At 34.6% G+C, this 16551-nt stretch overlaps 2 protein-coding genes and 1 non-coding gene across 3 annotated transcripts; 1 reads left to right on the top strand and 2 right to left on the bottom strand.

The window, feature by feature from the left end:
* Positions 1–306: 306 nt before the first annotated feature.
* On the bottom strand, positions 307–379 carry Trnav-aac (transfer RNA valine (anticodon AAC)). Its single transcript has one exon. It is a non-coding gene; the product is annotated as a tRNA-Val (tRNA).
* Positions 380–5528: 5149 nt separating this feature from the next.
* LOC129939436 (39S ribosomal protein L47, mitochondrial) lies at positions 5529–6765 on the top strand. Its single transcript, XM_056047449.1, is given in 7 exon segments — positions 5529–5762; positions 5818–5953; positions 5956–6015; positions 6017–6097; positions 6160–6296; positions 6361–6501; positions 6569–6765. Coding segments are annotated over 7 exon segments (807 nt in total). The 5' UTR covers positions 5529–5661; the 3' UTR covers positions 6720–6765.
* Positions 6766–10757: 3992 nt separating this feature from the next.
* Positions 10758–12233, bottom strand: LOC129939167 (uncharacterized). Its single transcript, XM_056047072.1, has 2 exons — positions 12116–12233; positions 10758–12046 (listed from the first exon to the last, which is right to left on the bottom strand). Exons 1-2 carry the CDS (start codon positions 12143–12145, stop codon positions 10817–10819), a joined length of 1260 nt encoding a protein of 419 aa, XP_055903047.1. The 5' UTR covers positions 12146–12233; the 3' UTR covers positions 10758–10816.
* Positions 12234–16551: the final 4318 nt, after the last annotated feature.

Below are 16551 nucleotides of genomic sequence, written 5' to 3'. Positions count from 1 at the left end.
AACTTTCCAGTCAACTTTCCAAAAAAAATTGGCAGCTGGCCAATCAAAAACAAGAAACTTGCCTTAATTTCAAGTCTCTTATGATGCCTGAAATTGCCCAATGAGGATTATCTTAAGTCAAAACTCCAAACACTACAATTTTGTTTATTGCGCATGTATTCAACTAAAAATGAGCTTCAACGCTTAGGAAAATTATTCATGTTCCCAATTATTAAAGACTTTTAAAATATAAAATTCCGTATAGAAAACCAAATAGCAAAATTCAACATCTTGTATCTATTTAAAATAAATATTTAAAAAATTAAATGTTTCCGCCCGGGACCGAACCGGGGGCCTTCCGCGTGTTAGGCGGATGTGATAACCACTACACCACGGAAACCACAAAATTTCTTCATTTCTTTTAACAAAAATTTTAAATAAAGGTTTGCTTATCTGCTTAGCACCAACATTAACCAAATTTTTAGAATTTAATTCTAGATGTCGCTGTGTTTGAAAACAAACATTTAAGGACCACAAACACTTTGAAAATACTGTACTAAAAATACTTTTAATTTACTTAGTATGCTTTTTATATGAAAACCTAACTATGGTTATCATATACAAGGATTTCATCCAATACAACTAATATTGAATAGTAAAATAGGTAATTTCTTTGTATGCATATGAAAATCATAGTACTCTCATGAGCAGAAACTTTTAGGGCGTCCACTTTCCGCATTATTGGCGTTGGTGTCGCCACGGGAGGGAGAGAAACATATTATTTTCATTCCCATAAGCAGCCAGCAGAGTAAGGCAGTTATTTAATTTACCAGCCAAAATGACAATAATATTTCTTTCAGTCAAAAAAATGTAGCAATACTAACTATAAATGTAAAGGGTGTTTTTAGAGGTATAGAACATTGAAAATAAATAAAACATATGATTTATTTAATTCAACATGAAATTGTCTTTATTCGTATTTTACTGGTGTAATAATTTAAACATGATGTTTGGCATATAACCGCTATGACTGGCTCGGACGTAGTCAAATTTTTGATTACTTTTTTTTAACATTTGTGTCCGTATATTGGCAAAAACGTGGCAATGCGCCTGCACATATCTTCCAGAAAATCGTCAAGTTGCGTTAAATAGCACGGTCTTGGTCCTCATAAATTGACGAACGAAAAAGTCTCTTTAAAGGTCACCATTGAAAGTAACGTTCTGGCCAGCTTCGTTTTAAAAGAAGTACGAACCTATTATTATTAAATGCTATTTATAAAACTTATGCAAGGTTGCATAGTCCCATAATATGCTAAACGCGTTTTGAGGTTGAATAGAGCATACATAAGGAAATTATAGTTATAATTATTTTTTAAATGTCATTTTGATTTCTCTCCATTATTGAAATTTAAAAGAAAATAATAATGCCTTTCCAGTTTAGCTCGTTTATTAATGCTTTTAATAATTTAAATCGCGTTTTACCAACTCCGAGAAGGCGGAACGTTTATAAAAAAAGCCTAAGAAACGAACTATAAAAAACTACATTTCCACTTTGTATATATAATTGAATAGTACTATCATGAAGAAGAAACGCTCGACCTGACATCTTCTTACGACTTCCTAAACAATTCGTTCCACATGTTTTGCATGTGGAATGTATTGGGGTGGGAGTAAAAATGAGCGAGAATTCCAACATAAAATAATAAATTTCCAGATTATTAGAAAAAACAGAAGATAGAGAAGAATGTATACAAATTCAGCGAAAGTTCGAGGGAGTCAATGAAAATACATTATTGTTATAATTTATTATTTATATTTTGTATAATTTGTTATTTTGATTGTTTGATTGGTTGATTGGCAATGAAATCATTTAAAAAAACACACACAAAAAATAGAAGAAAAATTAGAATATAAACTTTTTGTGGTTGCCAATTAGAAAAATTAAGGTTTTTTTCGAATCATTTTAAAATGAGACAAATATTTTTAAACCATGCATATAATAGTGCGAACATTTTTAACTTAACACAGGAAGTTATTGTAATGGGTCCGTTTTGTCAAATTGAAAATATTGACATTTCTCGACGTTGCAAGGTCCCTAGAGTCGAAATAAAAGATTTTTAGAGAGTTGTCTGTGCTTGCGTGTGCACGTTCGCGACGGTTTTTCGTCCTCCATAGCTCAAGAAATAGTAGAGATATGGATTTCGTTACACAGATAACAATGTAAAAAGATGCAAAAGGGGCTCTCAAGAAAATTGCGTTGGTGGTTTTTTTGACATAGTAATTTGAAAAAAGGGTAAATATTTTGGTAAACCCTAAATATCTCACGAACGATACCAAGCAAATATATTTTTTGGAAAAATTCCAATTAACTTTTTTTTATAAATCAAAAAAACTGAAAAACAAAATATTGTTCATCTAGAAAATTATACGAACAAAAAATGATTTTATCTCCAAAAAAAATGTCACTTATTTAAAAACTCTTTTTAGTTGATTTGATGATGATGATGAGCACCATAGAAATAAATCAATTGTAATTGAGGTGAAAATTAAAATTGACAAAGATTTAGTTAGAAATAAAAAATGAATTTAATTTTGATTTGAAATTTGATGTGTATTTCTTCAATGTTAAGGTTTTTTGATCTTTATTCCTTAATTAAATTCCTTAAAATTAGAATGTCATTTTTGTAACTTAATTACTTAAATAATTAATTACACCTGACAAGCCAAAACCATTTGCCTTTTTTCCTAAGAACGCAAGAAGCAAGAAGAAGATAGTGTAGCTTTAGCCATTTATCCGTTTTTAAAACAACCAAAATGAGGGTTAGAAGAATAGTAGGTTTAATACATTAATTTAAAAAAATTATTCCCTAGAAAGTTCCCTACATTTTTGTCTACGCAACAACCTGCCAACCTAAACACATACTGTCGTACTTATTCATGTACCTATTTAACTCCAAAAGGATATCTAAATAGAGAAAATATTTTTAAAATAGGTAAACATGCATAAATTCTCATTTTTCCAATTTCAACACAGTTGTTTAGAAAAAAGTCTGAAGCTACTATTAGAAGTTCAACGTAAACGGTCAATGCGTTGACTCCTTAACGTCAAATAGACGTCATAATTATGTAGATCTACAATAATTAAAAACCACACAATAATTATGTAATAATTACACTGTACCAATTTTAACATTCTTTCTCACCCTAATATGAAACAAAATAAAAATAACGTTGGCTTAAATAAATATTATTTTGTCTTAAGCATTGACGCTGTGAACGTTGACGGTGCGTGCGTTGACACAGAATATTTATATGTTTTATGACGTCACAGAGTCAACGCGTTGACCGTTTAAGTTGATTGTTTAATTCTAGCTTGAGTCATGAGTTAACCCCAATTACGAAACGACTTAAGTCCTTACAATTCAGCTTAATACACACCAACCTCCTTAATACTTACTTTTCTGCATACCTAACTGACCACTGCCCACATTACAATACCAAAAAAAAAAAATTTAAAAAATACCTACATCGAATGTATTATCTATGAAAAAATTCAAAATATGGCAATGTACCATTGTATCAAAACTTAAATTTGAAAACGTTGCTTTTAAATTTTCAGATTTCACAGAATTAGAAAATCTAAAATCAAATGAATACAATATTCTGCTAACAAATCTAAAACACATACAACTAAATGTATTGTATATGCATATCTTCTATACATTGATAGGTATGAATAAAAAAAATCTCAGGTAACGTTGGCAACGACTGATTTTTGTTTACATTTGAGTAATTTATTTTATTTATTTATTTCAATATTTGTATACCTCCAGTCGCTCTTAGATTCCACACATAGTTTTCGTACAGGCAGCGCCCCCATGGTCCGCCTTTCGTACCAAAATTTTGTGTTCCATGATAGTACTATTCAAATTAATATACAAAGATTTCCACTAATCACAATAATTTTAAAAAAATATAGATTTTCAAAAGAGAAATACAAATAATTGGAATTATCCGTTCGGACCTCAGCAGCGACAAAAGAGGAGGCCACATCCTCGTAGATATCCAAGTAATGGCTTCAATAAGATATTGTGGATGGAACGAGGTAAGTTTGTACTAAATGTTGAGACTGATTTGAAATGTGTACCTTTTATAATTTGTTTATAGATTCAAGACGATGGAGCAGACATCCACGTATTAAGCCAACCTAAGTTTTGCCAAATTTGTAAGCGAGTGGCAAGAGCATAAGCTACCAAAATACCTTTGCTCATTAAAAAATGTCTTCTTTTTCCGATCAGCTAAGAGCTATTAAGAAGTTCTCTTAAATACGGGAGATTCCAAAGGTGGTTGGGGCCATTGACTGTACCCACATAAGGATACATAAGGATCCCAAAAGTAGGTGGCCCATCGCTAAATACCCAAGTAGTATGCGACGCATCCCTAATGACATTGTTTGGCCCTGGAGAAGCAGTACTCATGAATCAAGAATTTTTAGGGAAAGCAGAATTAAACAAAGATTTGATGATGGGGATATTAATGTTCCTCTTTTCCCTGTTTTCAATCCACAAAGGGATGCTGACAGAAGATACAATATATCTCATATAGCAACTCGTAACCCGGTGGAAGGATGCTTTTATAGCCTTAGTAGTTTTCCAGGATGTTTTACCACCCACAACACACATTTTTATATTTTGTTTGTTATGACAAACAGCTGATATGATAAAAAGATAAATGGAATAGATTGCTACATTTTGGTACTTTTTTGACATAAGCATTGTATAACTAAAATGTATAGCAGAATTTTGTATAAATGAAAATGTTCGCAACGTTACATAGAGCCTACATTAATTATTATGCATTGTATAACTATTCATCTGTTTAGCGAATTCTATTAAATAAGACTGTAAATGTTTTTGTATGCGAATGTAACGGTTTTTCAACATAATTTCGAGAATTATAATACCTCAAAATATGACAGTTTTGTTTATTGACGTATCCATTTGATCAAGAATAAGCTAATAAAAATTCCCGTAATACGTATTTGGAACAGAACCGAGATTTTCAAAACAGTTGCGAATTTGTTTTGAAAATCTTGGTCTTAGGTTTTAATTTTTTTTTATTAGATACAACATTTTCCATTATTAAATCAATTTATTGACTTTTAAGATTTTTGTATGTTTTTTTCACACGAATTAACTAGTTGCTGTTAATTTTCGGTTGACGTAGTCTTTTAATGTCTTTAATAATCTCTTACACTTTCCAAACAAGAGATTACAAAATAACCAAAGATTTCATAATCTATCAAAATCGAAGAAAATAAAACATCCAACGAATTAATTAATGTAATTTAAATCTGCTATTTCATTACTTCCACTCACACTATGCCTGCCTGCCAAATACAAGTTGCAGGAAACTTAGTACGATCCCGCGGGAATACATTGCGTAGAATAACGCGCGACACATTTTGTTCGTTCTAAAGTATCTCAAGGTGTTAACCCAGTTTTTTGGTTTTGAAATGACATCTCGAATTTTATTACTGTCAACGTCAAGTCAAGTGTCAAAAACATAAGAATAAGTAGAAAAATGTGCGGCAGGGACTTCATCGAATTAAATTTTTAAAAATATTTAATATAAAATAAAACTCAAAGTTAACTTTTCCCTTTTATTTGATAAATCATTAAAATGGCTTCGCTTACAAGGTCTGTAAACCTTAGTCGGGTCATTGGGACACTTTGCAATCGGTTTTCTATGATGAACGTTCATGTTGATAACACACAGCTCAGGTTTGTGTTATGAAATACTCACAATAATGCCTTAAATTAATTCATCTCACTTTAGTAGAAATCTTCGATTGCTCCAAGTTCCGCTATCAAGTTCTTTTCACACCAGCTCTCCTAAACGAGATCTTATGGAGTTTTTTGACTCCAAAGATAACTGGGGTGAAAACGAAGTTAAATGCGGTCGTGCCTGGAATAAGGAAGAACTTCGTATAAAATCAAATACAGACCTACACCAACTGTGGTATGTTCTGTTGAAAGAAAAGAACATGCTCCTGACCATGGAGCACGAGTGTAATGATCAAATGAAATTGTTTCCAAGCCCCGAAAGACTGGATAAAGTAAATTACCCATTGACATATCCATACATCAAAAATCAAAATGTTCTTAAATCTTTTTTCAGGTGAAAATTTCAATGGAAAATTTAGAAGCCGTTGTAAGAGAACGTAACAAGGCTTATCATTTATTAGAAACCGGAGAGACTGGTGAACGGCCTGGACGTTTGGTTGCAAATCCTTTGGGCATTAAATATTATTACAAGTAAGAGTTCTTCAAAGGCCGAAATGTTTACATATTAATAAGTAAATGTATTTGTTCTTCCCAGAGCTAAAGAACATGTCCTGCCACCTCACATGAACGTCAAATGGATTCGAAAACAGCCAATTGGATTTGAAGGACGAGCTGTACGAAAATTCTTATTACTCTACCGTGAAAAGCTCTACAACGAAAAGAGGAAGGGAAAGAAGTATATTTTTGATTTATTCTTCCATGTTGCAATAGATATTAATACAATATTCAATTATTTTTTTTAGTCGTTCTCGCAATCATGTTATGATGTTGCTACGAAGGAATCCAAACTTGAGTGTGGATCTACTGCAGAAGAAATATCCCGATGTAGATATAGAAAAACTTCGTCAATCTGATAAGATTCGGGGACATTTTGTACCAAAAATTGATGTATAGAGCATTTTAAAACAAAGTTACATATAAAAAATAATTTTAATTGAAAGCGTATTTATTTAATATTTTTTCCATTTTTTTTACAATACTATAGTGGAAAAGAATGGTTTTAGAAGTACACTTCGTGTCACATGAAAAGGGACAACGTTTTTTCGTTTATTATTTGACCATAATTTTCAAACCCTTAGGATTTTCGGAAAAACACAAATGTGGAATGAATGTTTTATGTGTTAAGTTTAAAGTGCAAAAAATGAATTGTATTCAAGCAGATTTTTAAAATAGTCCCAAAACTAGTTTTCTCCAGAATCTTAATAATTAATGCCTACATTGCTCAAGTAATAAATCAAAAATGTGTAAAATGAGTTCCATAGACTCTCAAACTAATTTTGATTGAAACTAATCAACTTCCAACAAAACGGAAATACAGTTTCAAACTCTCATTTCCTTCTCGGCACATCAGATCAAAACCGATTGATGACACTATTTCAGTACAAAAAAATAACACCAATCACTCTGTTAACCGAGGCCTGTTCTTAGACATCAAAACACTTTTGGATAAAGGATGGAAATTCTATTTTACTGACGGCTCAAAGAATCCAGAAAACACTTCATTTGCAGTAACATAAGAGGACGGGTACATTTTGAACATTGGGATCTTACCAAATTTCACTTCTCTTTTTACAGCTGAAGCATTTAGCATACTTCAGGCCATTTCAACAGTAATGGCTTTATCTGCTCCGTATAACAAGCTATCGCAAAAAAATAACAACGATGACCTAATAAGTGAAATCAGGAATCATCTCATTCAAATTCCAATACGTATACGGTATACGGCAACGAAGAATAAGACTGTGTTGCCAAATAATGATGCACGTGTAAACAACTTTAATATCTTTACCAAACATGAACTAAGTAACTCAATACGAAACTCACTAAAAACCAAACCACTACAAAGAAATCAATGTTAACAGATCTCAACCTCTATATCCCACCGCCGCGTCGGGATGGCTTTCTGGCTACGTAAAAACATCATAGTTGCGAAGCACCAGCAAGCCAAGGATACGGACGGATTTAGGTAGAAATGGCGATCTCAAGGCAACCTAGCCTGAGATCCAATTAGCGCTGTAGTGCGCCGTTTTGATACCAAAAACTCGTTTGACCTTTGATTAAAAGGGATAGATTGATAGAGAAGCTTCATAGCGATTATGTTAGAGCCATTTTGTCGCATTAAAGATGCGACAAGATTAGGTCTCTAATCTTTGTCTCAGATAGCTCATCGAGTTCTTGAAAGAATGCTTTTCCAAAGCATTTCATTCTGGTGTTTGCCAAAGCAGGACATTTGCAGAGGAAATGGATTATCTTTTCACTTTCTCTTTGGTCACTACAGCTACGGCAAAAGGTGTTGTAAGAGATACCCAACTTCTCTGCATGAACTCCTATAGGCCAATGTCCGGTACAAACCGCAACAATCCTGGCTATGTCTTGCCTTGGCCTGCATAGAAGATCGTTTGTTATAGGTGGGCCATATCTTCCTAGATATAATGCAGTTGGGTAAATTGCTCCACCTTCAGTTTGATTCAGTTACGGACGGATTTACTGTTGACAATCTACAAAAACAAATTAAGGACAACAAGCTTCGGATAACAGAGCACGTGCGGCCGTAGAATTAGCGGAAACCCTAGACTTCTATAAAGCAGACATCACCGCTATCCAGGAAATACGATGGGATAGGCCGCCACAATCGTATCCTATGGTGACTGCTACCACGAAAACCAACAGTACCTATTTGGATGCAGCTTCGTCATTGGAGCCAGACTTAGGTAACAAGTCTTGAGCTATAGGTGCATCAACGAGCGCCTCATGACCATTCGCATCAAGGCTAAATTCGGCAACATTAGCTTTATATGAGCGCACGCCCGCACAGAAGAGAAGGATGACAACACCAATGATATGTTCTTTGAGCTCTTAAATAAAACAGTGTCCTAGCTACGATATTAAAATTGTCCTGGCCGATTTTAATGCCAAGCTAGGAAGGGAAGACATCTTTGGTGGAATAATCGGGAAAAACAAAGTGTATCGAAAATCAGTTGCAACATTGCCAAGGTGCAATCAGAAGGTTTCAAGCAACCATCAACAAAGAACTCCTGGTTAGATGAGGAATGTCGACAGGCAAAGTCAGCCAAACAACAAGCACGCAAAACGGCGCTGCATAAAAGGACAAGAGCTGTTCTCTAAGCTCTATGAGCACAAGAGGCGAGAGGAACACAGACTTCTCAGAAGGAAAAAGAGAGAGCATGAGAAGCATGCGGTCGAAGATGTTGAGAGGTTTAAAAGTAGGAATTAAGTTCGAAAGTTGTATGAACAGGTGAAACTAAATTCACAGGTACATAAATCTAGAACCAAAGGCTGCAAAAGACGAAAGTGGAAACATCATAGTGGGACCGCAGTCAATGCTGAGGATATGGAAGGACCACTTCTGCAGACTGTATAAAGGCGACGATGAACCGAATTCCGCTATCAGGCAGGATGATCCATTCAACATAGACAACGAAAACCAACAATTCCATCTTCCCGACTTAGATGAAGTAAAGATTGACTTATCTAAGCTGAAGTCTAACAAAGCCGCTGGAGCGGATGGCTTGATTGCGGAGCTCTTTAAAGCAGCTGGAGATAAGTTGGTTAGGAGCATGCACCAACTTATCTGTAAGATATAACACCAAATCGACACCCACCATCTCTATATTTATTTCAAAGCTGCATATGACAGCATCTACAGGGATGAGCTGTATAGAGCCATGTCTAGTTTTGGTATCCCTGCCAAACTCATCCGTTTGTGCAAGATGACCATGGAGAATCATAAAGGTTGGAAACAACTTAACAAAACCTTTCGATGTCAAAAAAAGTTTTAGACAAGGTGATGCGGTGTCATGGAATTTTTTTAACATTGTACTTGAAAGAAAAGTGCAGAGCTCACACGTCAACACTAGAGGCACTTGTCTTTCAAAAGTCTGTCCAATTACTAACATATGATGATGACATTGACATAATCGGAAGAACTCATCGTGATGTCAATGGTGCTTTTGTGAGTATTGAGGCAGAGGCTGCAAAAATGGGTTTGGCGGTTAATGAGGGCAAAACAAAGTACATGCTGTCGTCAAGAAAGGACCTACAACACCGACGTTTTGGTCAAAAAGTTACCATCGACTGACGTAACTTTGTGGTAGTCAAGGACTTTGTCTACCTAGGCTCCGCTGTAAACGCAGAAAACAACACCAGCGCTAAGATCAAACGAAGAATAACTCTTGCTAACCGCTGTTTCTTTGGGCTAAGAATGAAATTGAGTGGAACAGTCCTCTCTCGAGGGACCAAAGTGTCGCTATATAAGACCCATATCATCCCCGTTCTGCTATACGGTGCAGAAGCATGGACTATGACAAAAGCGGATGAAAGCACCTTGGGTCGTTTCTAGAGAAAAGTTCTTCGTGTGATCTACGGTCCCGTATGCATCGAAGGGGAGTGGAGGAGAAGATGGAACGACGAGCCGTACAGCGACGACGTAGACTTAGCCAGAAGGGTAAAAGTCCAACGACTAAAATGGCTAGGTCACGTAGAGCGCATGGAAACCAATGCTCCGGCCCGGAAAGTTTTCGAATTCACACCTACAGGACAGCGCAGTAGATGAAGACCGCGAGTGACGCGCACAAGTGGAAAGTGACCTCACCCAAATAGGAACGCGAAACTGGAGACATCTAGCTAGGGACCGAGCTAGATGGAGAAGTTTGTTGGGTGAGGCCCTAGTTCACACAGGACTGTAGCGCCACCTTAAGTAAGTAAGGTTTGTCATTTGCTTTTAGAATTCACTTGATTTCGAAAAGTATTCGAAGTTATGAAATTGTTCGAAGATAAAACCCTGAAAACAATTTTCACTTGATTTTCAAAGTTGGTTTCGATTTCATTTCACCTGATTTCGAGAGCAGTGAAGGCAAACTAGTCGGACAATTGTTCAAAGTTCTACTTCTGATAAAAGTGAATGAAAGTCAATTTTTTAAAATAATTAATTCGATTTTATTTGAATTTATTTAAATACCCTATGCCTTAAATTAATCATCAAATGTTATTTTAGTTCCCTTGAACTCGGTAATTGCTGGTTTTTGTCGCTGTTTTGCCGCCCACGATGGATGTAGGTTGTCTTGAGGTGGTCCGGTCGATATGTTTTTCACTTCAGGTTTTTTTAACTGCTTCAATGGTTTTACTGTTGTATCATTTCCATCGTTATCAAATGTGATTTTTTGTCCTTTGAATTCGGTTATAGATGGCTTGAGTTTCTGTTTGGCAGCCCATGATGGGTGGAGTTTTTCATCAGCCACAATAGATTTTGATTTTGCCCCAAAGTTGTGTGTCTTCTCTATTCTCCCAATCTTTGTGGGGTGGCTTCGTTTTTCGAAACCACTTCGATTGGATTCCGTTTGTCTTCGGAATATGTTGTTTTTTCTGTTTGGTCTTATGTTATTGTCCCTTCGTTCCCGACGAACAAGGCCATCTTGGATTGGTTCTGGCTGAACCCGATCTACAACCACAGTTGACATGTAGTTAGACCCAGACTGAGTGAAAAAGAATGAGTCTACTATCGTCACAGGCTTATCGATAGTAGATTCATCTGGTTCATTAAGTTCTTCTTCTGACAATGTTGTCTTCTTATGATTGTTCTTCTTTTTATTACTTAATAGATTCTCCGGTGATAATGGCGCCACAATCGTATCCGCAATCGGTTCTTCTTTCCATCCCTTCGTCACTGGAGTCTCAAGACTATGTTGTTCTTGGTTTGATTGAGTACTGTCCAATGTTTCTTCCTTCCATGGAAGTTTTTTAACTAAAGGTTTTGGCTGCGTCTTGTCGGTCTTTTTCTTTTTGCTCTTTTTCCTGTCCTTTAATTCAGTTACTTTTTTCTTACGTCTACTAGGCTCTAAGATCTCATTCTGCCAGCCTGGATTGGCATCATTTAAACTGAGAAGCACTCTCAAGGCCTCAACAATGCCAACTAAAATCTTATTACATGCTAGAAGTGCTATGGCAACATCATCGGTTGATGCATGTCCATTTGTTAGGATTGCTGTGGGCTTCTTGCTAAGGGTGAGAATCTTCCGTATGATATCAACTGTCTTCAGTTTTTTCAAACACATCATTATCTTGGGGATTCTTTCAAGGTTGTTTGTAATCTTTGCATTTTGGGGCTTTTTTTCGTTTAAAAGTTTTAGTTTACGAATTTTCTGCACTAATTTGTTGATGGTTTGAATGCGCGCTTGTTGTATTTTCTTTTTGTTGGTTATGATCTGAAATTTAAAAAACAGATTTTCATACGTTAATTGGTTGTTTAATGATGAGTTCAATTCAATTCTTGCCTGGTTGTTTAATAAAAGTTTGTCGATCATTTTAAATTAAAAGAAGAATAGTTATTCAAATATAATTCGTCGAATTTATCACGTTCACGTTGATTTTATTATGGATTTTTATACAAACGTCTAAACATTGCTTATTTCCAGATAAGTGTCAATATTCTATGCGTTTCAGGTTATAGAATGTTTGTAAGCTTAAGGGAGGCAACACAATGCCACACGTTGCAGAGTTCACTTTAAATGTGTAATATATATATGACATGGGTAGATACAAATACAAATCTAGAATCAATTTCTAATTATATATAATATCTTATTTATTAAAGAAGCACACAGCATACATTTTATACAAATTATATTTAGCAAAATCCACTGTTAGATTTTAGATGTCAATTTTTGAGAGGTAAAGTGAATAGTTTTAGTTTGAATTTGTCTTAGATTATTTGCATACTATCATTTTCATAGCTTTATTTAAAGCAGATTTTTGGTGGCATATTTTATATAACAAATATCAATTATTCAATAGCCAAATCTTTTCAGAAATATTTAGATTTTCTTCAACAACAGATTACAAAAAGTGTGTTCACCATCAGCACTCTTAAGCATTATTCACATAAGCACGACCAACGAATGAACCAATATTCGTCGATTTTGACATTTCTTTCATAGGAGAGTTCTTAATTCGTTGCGAATGAAGTTTGACTTTGATAATTGTTTTTTTTTTTTGTGTTTTGTTTTGAAAACAAACGATTGAGAAAATGTCGTCGAAGCTATATTTGTTAAAAAAAAATTTATTGGTGTCCTTGTTACTAAACAAAACAAGGAAAAGATTTCATGTCCATCCATTTAATGCAAAAATTAAAGTAGAATATGTTTCCTTTCATATTTACATATTTTAGGATCTCAAAGGAAACATTTGACTACATTTTGAGTTTATTAAAGAACAACTTGGTTGCGAAACTTACTAGCTTTAGAAACGACATTATTTGCTCCAAATAAAAGTTCTTCGTGTGATCTGATCTACAGTCCAGATGGAACTATGAGCTGTACAGCGACGACGTAGACTTAGCCAGAAGGGTAAAAGTCCAACGACTAAGATGGCTGGGTCACGTAGAGCGAATGGAAACCAATGCTCCGGCACGGAAAGTTTTCGAATCCACACCCACAGGACAGCGCAGTAGACGAAGACAGCGAGTCAGAAGACGCGCACGAGTGGAAAGTGACCTCACCCAACTTGGAGCACGAACCTGGAGATCTAGCTAGGGACCTAGTTAGACGGAGAAGTTTGTTGGGTGAGGCTCTAGTTCACACAGGATTGTAGCGCCACCTTAAGGAAGTAAGGAGCTGTATGGGGGAAGAAAAGGAGGAAACATGCCCTGCTCTAGCTCAAAAACGCAGGAATAACCTAGAATTCTTCTATAACGATCTAAATCATATTAACACAATCAGCCTCTCACGTTTTGTAAGGGTCTCAAACTGGTTCCATTGAGCTTAAAAAAAGCCTCAATACTCATGTGGTATTACAATGAGCCATTAAACTGGTCTAAGTGTGTCCTACTCCATCAAGGACAGCCATTTTAGCCTAGCCTATGACTCTTGTTGCATTTTCATGGTATTCTCTCACCGTGACAACATAATAAAGAAAACCCTGATGAAAAGTTGTTTTGTAAGTTGCAAGCAATTTATACTTTTTTAAATGTTTATAGATGGATTCTATTTGTTTAAACCCGACTTCAAAATCCCTCTATCATCTTGTGGGGTTTTCCATGTATAAATTCTGGTCTTAAATCAAAAATAAATTAATTTATTTTGCTCAATGGAATGCAAAAAGACAGATCTGGAGCAAGGATAAATTGATTTATTTTACTCATGGAAACCCCCATTATTTTTGTGAGATATTTTAAGAAAACCAATATATTTATAATGAAGTAGTTGTTTAGTAAAATAAAATAGCTTTTTAAATAACATTTTGTTCGAGACTTTGAACATGGAGGTATTCGTCTTTGGAGATTTCAGCGTTGGAGACTTCAGTTTGGAGATTTTGTTTTTGGGTATTATGACTTAAGCCTAGTACATACTTCCTCGTGAAGTGAACGTTCGCCAGTGGAGAAAGTGAACTTTTGACAGTGCTCACTGGTACACACTTGTGAGTACACGTTGTGAACATTTGACGTTTCAAAAACACTCTAATGAAGACATAAATCCTTTGTACGTATCACCCTCCAAAACCCATTTGTTTACATTTTAACTTTAACTTTTTTTTTAGAACAACGCGCAAGCAGCCACAAACTTTAAAATGCGGTAACCAAATGTCAAAGCTTCACCAACAGTTCCCGTACATTTTGCACGTGAATTGCCCGTGAACGAAAACTCTCCACGTTGTTCTCCACTCAGCTTCACGAGCAAGTTCACGGGTGAACCAAAAACTGAAATTTGTATGGGTTCACGAGATGGTTCACAAGTATGTACTAGGCTTTAGAGAAAAAGACACCAAGCTGTTAAGCCTAGTACATACTTGTGAACCATCTCGTGAACCCATACAAATTTCAGTTTTTGGTTCACCCGTGAACTTGCTCGTGAAGCTGAGTGGAGAACAAAGTGGAGAGTTTTCGTTCACGGGCAATTCACGTGCAAAATGTACAGGAACTGTTGGTGAAGCTTTGACATTTGGTTTCCGCATGTTCACAACGTGTACTCACAAGTGTGTACCAGTGAGTAATGTCAAAAGTTCACTTTCTCCACTGACGAACGTTCACTTCACGAGGAAGTATGTACTAGGCTTTAACAACAATATTTTAATAAAATAAATAAGAAGTCAACATCTTTGTTTGTTTAAGGTCGAAAATAAAAAAAAACAAAAGTTATCCATATAAATCCAGTTATACTTTATTTTCATGTTAAAATATTTTGAATAGTGTATAATTTTATATAATTAATTATAAATTTAAATAAATGTTTGTATATAACACATTATATATATAAAATTTAATATATATAAGCCTGAGGCACATCTTAATTAATATTATATAATATATATTTCACATTACAAATATTACTTATTTTGTATCATTTAATATTTATTACTTCAGATTCAAATTTATTAATTGATCTCACAATTTTGTTAATGTTTTATTTTAAATAAACAACCAAAAGTATAAAGTATTATTTTATTCATATGTTGAAATTTAGGTGTGGCTTAAGGAGCATAAATATATTTACATATGTATAATGTTACTAAATAGTTCGTTCTAACTGTACTTAATATTGTAATTCGTCATTTTTGTATCTAATAATTAAATTTATATTCTCCATAAAAACACTAAAAGTTTTCATAAAGCATTGGACAGGAAAACGGAAACCCCGTTCACAAAAAATCCTGTATTGAGTTGAAATGAGCTTTATTCGTTGGAAAAAAGTCGAACGGTCTTGAGAGAGAAATTGACATGATGTACATATTAAAAAGTCAAGAATCAAATTTTCGGCGTTATAGCTCATAACACTTAAGGTTCGAAATAAAATAACAAATGTGATCCGAAAATGACCATTACATGCATGTATATTTTTATCAGATTGCATTTCATCTCAAGTCAAATCTATTAATTTAAATATTCAAAAGTGACAAGAGCGCCAACCTTTCATTCTGTCTCTAAAAGCACCAATTACTAACAAATTGACGCGTCAAAAAATGTCCCCGTCAAACATAAATGGTTGTGTTCAATCTCGTGTTGGATATGGTATCTTGAATAGGTGGATTTTTAGATACCTTGTTGAACGAGTTGGAGAGCTGTCAAAAAATAAAAACAAACTTTCAGCTGTTCACAAAGAGCTGTTGTAAGATAAAACATTTAATGGATAATTCAACTGATTCGTCGGACGAGGATACATTGATAGGTGTGTAACAATTTTATAACACTAGACTGGAGGTAAGACCTAGCAAATTGGTTATCTACAAAATGAGTTATCTAAGTCAATTTTGTAGATCATAATTACCTTCTAAAATTCGGAATAAAAAAACTTCTTCATAGTCTATTACGTACAGAACATCCTCAAATACAACTTCAACTAACATTTTGTATCTTTTTGTTTACCAACAAATACAAAAATATGAAATCAATTTAAAAGTTTCTTGAAATTCAACCAAGGGTTGAATCAGCTGTTCTGTCAGATACATACATACCCCAGAAATTCTTAGATACCTTTGGATTTCTTTTTTGACATCTCAGCTGTTTTTGATCAGCTGTTATTTTACATGTGAAACACTAACAAAAAGGTATCCGGATACCATATCTGTCTGAGATTGAACGCAGCCAATGAAATATTGGGCAACGATATAAGGGACTTGAAAGTTATGCAAATTTCTAGTATCTCATTGGCCAGCTGTCAAAAAATTGCAATTTTAATGGAAAGTTGACTGGAAACTAAGTCAATACAAATCTCCCTAA

This window comes from Eupeodes corollae, chromosome 1, assembly GCF_945859685.1.
Source record: "Eupeodes corollae chromosome 1, idEupCoro1.1, whole genome shotgun sequence".
Taxonomy (NCBI): domain Eukaryota; kingdom Metazoa; phylum Arthropoda; class Insecta; order Diptera; family Syrphidae; genus Eupeodes; species Eupeodes corollae.
Note: the sequence above shows the minus strand (reverse complement) of the source record. Positions and strands in the feature narration are given on the sequence as shown.